General features: G+C 50.3%; 1 protein-coding gene across 1 annotated transcript; it reads right to left on the reverse strand.

The window, feature by feature from the left end:
• Nucleotides 1-4,722: 4,722 nt before the first annotated feature.
• Nucleotides 4,723-5,586, reverse strand: NFILZ (NFIL3 like basic leucine zipper). The gene has a single exon (XM_060295551.2). The coding sequence runs from the start codon at nucleotides 5,584-5,586 to the stop codon at nucleotides 4,723-4,725; it is 864 nt and encodes a 287-aa protein (XP_060151534.2).
• Between the last annotated feature and the right edge of the window lie 1,443 nt (nucleotides 5,587-7,029).

Consider the following 7,029-nt stretch of genomic DNA (forward strand, 5'->3'; position numbering starts at 1 on the left):
CATTTGGCAACATCTGATTTAAAAACTGTTGTTCAACAAAACACAGCAGAAATAAAGTGAAAAGACAAGTTAGGTGAGAATGCTGAGATGTTCATATGTGACAAAGGATGCATATCTGGAATATATAAAGAGCTCTGAGAAATCAACAAGAAAAAAGTAAATATCCCACAGAACAGGCAATTCATAGAAGAGGAAACCCAAATGGCCAACAGATTTTGGCAAAAATGTTCAACAGAGAAATGCAGGTTAAGTTCATTTTACACTCACCAGATTGGCAAAAATCAAACAGTCCATAAAAACCATGTTTTGGCAGAACACGAACTTCCTTTACATGCAAGAAATTGTAGGTTGGTAATACCACTCGGTGGAACACTTTGGCAATATCCAGGTTGTAGACAAACACTCTGAGGATCTGCAGTTTCCCTCCTAGTTGTACACCAACAGCAAACTATGGCCCATGGGCCAAATCTGGCTATACCTGTTTTGAGAAATAAAGTTTTATTGGAACACAGCTACGCCCACTTATTTACATATTGTCTACGGCTGCTTTCATGCTACAATGAAAAGATGGAGTAGCTGCAACAGTGGCCATCCCACAAAGTCAAAAATATTAACTCTGTGGCCCCTCTGTACAGGAAGAGTTTGCCAACCCCCTACTCTGGATCCATGCTTTTCAAATTTCAATGTGCATGTGGATCTTCTGGGCATCTTATTAAAATACAGGTTCTGATTTACCTATTCTGGGAGGGGTCTAAGAGTCTGCATTTTAACAAGCTCCCAGGTGATGCTGATGCTGCTAGTCGGTGGGTAATGACTTGAGTGTCAAAGATCCAGGTAGCACAGGGTTCAGCCAGGATGTGTCTGTGAATCTTTGCAGACAAGACAGATAAACATGGCCTGATCAGCATCTTCAACTCATTTTATCTCTGCCCCCAGCAATCACCAACTCAGTGGGCAGAAACTTTCATTCATTCAACGTCTGTTGCAATCTCAACCTGAGCCAGACACACCCGAAGCAGGAAGGGAATTTCGTGCATTGATAGCCAAAGAAATCTCCCCAGCCTTCAAGGATGGGTGGAAGAAGAAACATAACATGTAGTTGCACAGGGTCCTAAAATCCAGTCCCCGAGTCAATCACGGTGTGACAGACATGACCCAAGGGACCCATGGATGCCCCAGGGTGGAACGTGGCACTGGATAGTTCTTATAGCAGCAGCTCCCAGGCAGCCACACACAAGGTTGCCAGATGCCCACTGGCTCTCAGAGGGCAGAAGACACACCTGTGGTCCCAGAGCCCAGCACAGGAGGACAGTAATCAACACGTCTTGGGTGAACATTCTAGACATTTGTGCAAGTTTCCACTTGCAAATTCCTCAGTGTGGAGTACTTTTTCCCTCATCCAGTTCCTGTTTTACACACAGTAGGAGCTCCAAAAAATATTTGTTGAAAAAATATATGTATGTGATGAATGCAGAAATGATTCATACTCAGTTCCAAGAGCAATCATATATAAACAGCATTGACAAAAAAATAATAAGAGCCAGGCCAGAGTGAAGGGAAACAATTTTGAAGAATGAGAGGACATTTCCCCTGAAGACAGCACTACTCTGGGGCTGGGAGCATGAGTGCTTTCTAAAAAGGAAAAGGAGAGAGGAGCTAATATTTGTCAGGCACTTGTGTATGAAATGCTATGCACACAGTAAATGAGCTTTAAACTTCTCAAACCATCTGAGGTAGGTGTGATGGTCTCTACTTCGGAGAAGAGGAACAGGAGGCTCCACCAGCCACCTCCAGGTAGAGGGTAGGGGGTCTGAATGGCTCCCCCTTGGTAAGAATAGGATCAGAGATAGAAGTTTGCAAGAAGTGGGTTCTGGCTCTAGAGAAGGAATGGTGATGGGGTTTTGGAGGAAGTGAGTTCTCCATCCTTAGAGGAATTCAAGTAGAGACTGGATGACCACTCATCACTAGATTCTTGGAGCCCCTCCTGATGTCAAAATTCTATGATCTGTTTTAGGCAGATCCTTCTCCAGGCTTTTCCAACTGGAGCAGGAAGGTTAAAAGGGGCCTGAGTCACCCAAGGGCAGCCAATCCCCACCCCCGAGTCCATGGGATGTGAGTAAGCTGGGCCCAGACACTTTAGACACACCTGGTGGGTGGAATCACCAAGAGGAAGCACTAAGCTACCCACATCTCCCAGCAGCAAGATGCTATGCCCCCATTTTGTCCTTCCCTCTCCTTGTTAGCATTTTTTAATATTTCCAGGGCCAGGGCTGCACTAAAATCCTCTAGGCAGGATCAGCCACAACTGTGTGGCATCTTTTTTTGGGGGGGGGTCTTAGTTGTGGCATGTGGGATCTTTCATTGCGACGCACTGGCTTCTCTCTAGTTGTGGTGTGCAGTCTTTTCTCTCTGTAGTTGTGGCACGCAGGCTCCAGAGCACGTGTGCTCTATAGTTTTGTGGCACGCAGGATCTCTAGTTGAGGCGGGCGGGCTCAGTAGTTGTGGCGCCTGGGCTTGGTTACCCCAGAGCATGTGGGATCTTAATTCCCCGACCAAGGATCGAACCTGAGTCCCCTGCATTAGAAGGTGCATCCTTTACCACTGGACCACCGGAGAAGTCCCTGTGTGGCATCTTTGTGTTGAGAACTGGCTCCTCTGCACCCCCAGTCTACCCCCTCCCAGCTGTGCGTGCTGGCTGAGGAGGGACAGGCCAGAGTTGCCTCCTCCAGGCAGCCCTCCTTCCTGCCTCCCCAGGACATTCTTGGGAGATGTAAGTCTCCAATCCCAGCCCAAAGGTGGGGGAGAAGGCAGGACATTGGGCGCCCCCCCACCCTCGCTCAGGGGCACAGCTGAACTGGCAGTGCAGGTCCTCAGAAGGTCAGGTGCCCACCAAGGCCCCCATGGCTGATTGCTGCAGCTGTGACCAGCAGGATGGGAGACCTGGCTGGGTACTTGTTTTCTCCCACTGGAGGGCCGAGAATGGGTGAGGGACCAGAACAAGGAGTGAACAGGCAGAGGAGGGCCAGGCCGTGATATGCAGGGTGCCCTGTGCTGCGACCATGATAAAACTGGGCTGGCTGAGAACGAGCCCAGCCTCCAAACCTGGTAAGGGCAGAGGGGGGAGGGTGCACCCATGGCCCAATGACTTGGCTGACCAGGGACATCCAGTGCTCAGCGGCTGCACCAGCCCAGAGGCATACCCCACCCCACCCCAGCTCTCCCCACAATTGGAGCTGGGATCTTTTTTTAAACAGAATCTAACAAATGCTCTGAAATGATTTTTTTTTTTTAAAAAAAAAGAGGAGGGTTCTGAGTGAGGACTGATGAGGGAAGGGGTTTTGGTGAGCTCTGGGGGCTCCAGGGTACCTGGAGAGTGGTCTTTTCTCCCATCCAGCTGGGACTGTGTATGCTGGGGCTGAGAGGTCTTCAGGGGCACAAGCAGCTGGGGACAGAGAGAAAACTGACCCCCCCCCTTCAGATATTGCTGGCCTGTTCCAATGGCTCAAGGCCCTGACCCAACACACAGAGAAAGCCATCTGAACTGGATAAGTCTGATCCCCAAACTGGGCGGTAAGCAAGCACCCCAAGGGGACCCTAAGAAATGAGGGGTCAGACATCTTGAGACAGTACGTCCTCCTTCAAGTATGGCCCTCAGTATGTCTGTTCCCAGCCCCCCATCATCCCCCCTAGAACAGGAACCCCAAAGCCAGGAAGGTGTCCTCACGCTTGTTACTAAGTTGGGCACTATGAATTGTAAATAAATGAGTGAGAGAATGAATGAATGAATAACCAAATGAGCACGTGAATGAGTGATTAAATGAATAAAAGAATTGACAAATGGATAGACATATGTGTAGATAGATAAATGGATGAATAGATAGGTGTGTAGATTCATAGCAAAGTGGTTGGGAGGATGGATCGATAGATTGAGGGAAGGAAGGAACGAATGAATGAACGAACGAACGAATGAAAGAACGAAGGAAGGGAGGGAGGAAGGAAGGGAGAATGGTTGGGTGAGTTGATGTGGTTAGATGGCTGAGTGGTTAGATGGCTGAATAGATAGATGGAAGGAAGGATGGATGGATGGATAGATGGACAGATGGAAGGATGGATGGAGGATGGATGGGTGGGTGGATGGATAGATGGATAAATGGACTGATGGAAGGATGGATGGGTGGATAGATGGAAGGATGGATGGAGGATGGGTGGGTGGGTGGATGGATGGATGGATGGATGGAAGGAAGGATGGATGGATGGATGGATGGATGGATGGAGGATGGGTGGGTGGGTGGATGGATGGATGGATGGATGGAAGGAAGGATGGATGGATGGATGGATGGATGGATGGATGGCCTGATGGAAGGATGGATGGGTGGATAGATGGATGGATGGACAAATGAGTAGATGGGTGGGTGGATGGATGGATGAGTGGGTGGATGAATGGATGAATGGAGGAAGGAAGAAAAAATGACTACCCAAAACAAATATTTTAGGCAGGATAGGAGCCATGGCATGATCCAAGGTACCCCAGCCTCTCCTCTTAAAGGTCTGGTCTGGACACTAAGAAGTGGACCCTCCCCCCAGCCAGGGCACCCACGGCCTCCCACAGGCCTTTCCCAGTCTTGGGAGCTGGGTCAAGGCCAAGCCACTCATACCCCCAGACAAACCCACGATCAGCCCCCACTGCACCCTGGCAGGCCTGGCCTTGCCCAGGAGAAGCTTTCAGATGGGGGCCCAGCCACCCCCCCAGCCCCAAGGTACTCTGCCTGAGGCTTGGGGCTTGATACGCAATTTGTGGGGCAGGGAGGGCTGAGCCAGACCCTCTGGATCCTTCCCAGGGACCGGGAAGGCCACCCCAGGAGGCAACCCCACGGGATCAACACTGGGCGTCAGCAACACATCTGAGCACCCTGAGGCCCGGCAACCAGGGGGTATGGGTGACCACAGCCCCCAGCAGGGCCTGAGCTCGGGTCTGGGCCCCTCATGTCTATCCAGGGGGTGACAGCTGAAGAAGGCAGCTGGAAGGGAACTCTGCAAGGCCATGTCCATTCTCTTGGGGGTAGGGGGTTCAGGGTCCTGGAGGGACCTGGGGGAAGTGGCCAGGCCAGTCCAGCTGGCAGCCACCAGACAGCCCCAGCATCCTGGAACCCCAGCGTCCAAGGAACACGGTCTCAAGAGGCAGCCATGGGAAGCGGGAAGAGAGGGGAGCTGTTCAGCCCTAGGGTGGGGGTCTCCAGCCCAGGGCGACTCCCATAGCAGAGTGGGCAGGGTCCAGGTACCACCAGTGGGGGGCAGGAGGCCAAAGCGATGTTTGAGAGCCCGTAGCTCAGTCCTGAGCAGAGCGTTCTCCTCGAGCAATGCGTCCAGCCTGCCCTCTAGGGCCGCGTCATTGAGACGTCGCTTCTCCCGGGATCTCTTGGCCGCTTCGTTGTTCTTCCTCCGCTTCTCCCAGTAAACCGTATCCTTCTTCTCTTCTGGCATGAACTCCCGCTGCCGACGCACGGCCGTACGCCGGCCCCACGGTCGCCTCAGGGTTTTGCCGCAACCCTGGGGTACATCTGGCGGGACCAAGAGACCCACATCCATGGCTGCCTGGGGACCCTGGGGAGGAGAAAAAAGTTCTTGGACTGGAGGTAGGAGGCTGACCTGGGTGACTCCTTCCTCTAATTTATCCTGTGTCTCCGCCATCCCCAGGGGAAGGGGCGCGGGTGGAGTGGGAATTGGGCTGGAGACCAGGGTGGAAGCAGAAAGAGGTGTAGCAGGGAGAGTGAGGACCTGGTGGGATGCTTTAGTGCCTGATGGAGAAGTGGGTGAGGCTGCAGAGAGAGGTTGGTTGACTGGGATAAGGCTTAAAAGCAGACCACAGTCGTCATGGAGAGGTGCTTGGGTACCATATCCTCAGGAGGATGCAGGCTCTTTTCCAGGAGTTCTTACCACTGAGAAGGTCAGCAGACCAGCCAAGGGCTCAGTTCAATCTGAGCTCCAGGGTAAGATTCTTGGAGAACCAGAGAGACATAGGAGGAAAGCTTAACCTAGAAAAAGAGAGTGTGTGCCCATGGAGTTAAACTGAGCCAAGGTGGGGTCAGAAGATAAGCTACTACTCATCTGAAAAGAGCCAAGGTTGTGCACCAAGATGTCCTCCATCTGTGGCCAGAATTTTGCACCTGCCCAGCCACCCTACCTATATTTTCATAAGGTCTTCTATTCGCCCACCCACTCACTCATCTCTCCGTCCCTCTACCCACCTACCTAACCAACTCACATTCCATCCATTTATCCATTGATCCACCCATCCACCATCTATTTATCCATCCATCCACTCCTTCAAACACCCGTCCATCCCCCACCCGATTGTACAATCCTCTGTCCATCTCCCACCCACTCACTCATCCATCTAACTGTCCATTCATTCACTGATAGCTTCATTTTAAAAATAATATTGTGCCTACAGGTAAAAGAAAAAATAGACAGGGAATTATTCCCTGGCGGTCCAGTGGTTAGGACTTGGCGCTTTCACTGCTGTGGACCTGGGTTCAATCCCTGGTCAGGGAACTAAGATCCTGCAAGCCGCGCAGCGTGGCCTAAAAAGAGAAAAGGAAGAAAAAATAGACAAATTGAACCTTATGAAAGCTTTTTAATTTTGTGCATCAAAAGAAACTATCTACAGAGTAAAAAGGCAACCCACAGAATGGGAGAAAATATTTGCAAATTACATATCTGATATAATACCCAGATTACATAGGGATTAATATCCAGAATACATAGAAATCTCTTAAAACTCAACAACAACAAAAACCAAACAACCCAATTCAAGAATGAGCAAAAGACCTGAGTAGACATTTCTCCAAAGAAGCTATAAAAATGGCCAAAAAGCACATGAAAAGATGTTCAGTGTCACTAATAATTAGGGAAATATAAATCAAAATCACAATGAGATACCTCCTCACACCTCTTTGGATGGCTACTATCAAAACAACAGAAAATAGCAAGGGTTGGCCAAGATGTGGAGAAACTGGAACCTTTATGAAC

The sequence above is a fragment of the Globicephala melas genome, chromosome 3 (assembly GCF_963455315.2).
Source record: "Globicephala melas chromosome 3, mGloMel1.2, whole genome shotgun sequence".
NCBI classification, from domain to species: domain Eukaryota; kingdom Metazoa; phylum Chordata; class Mammalia; order Artiodactyla; family Delphinidae; genus Globicephala; species Globicephala melas.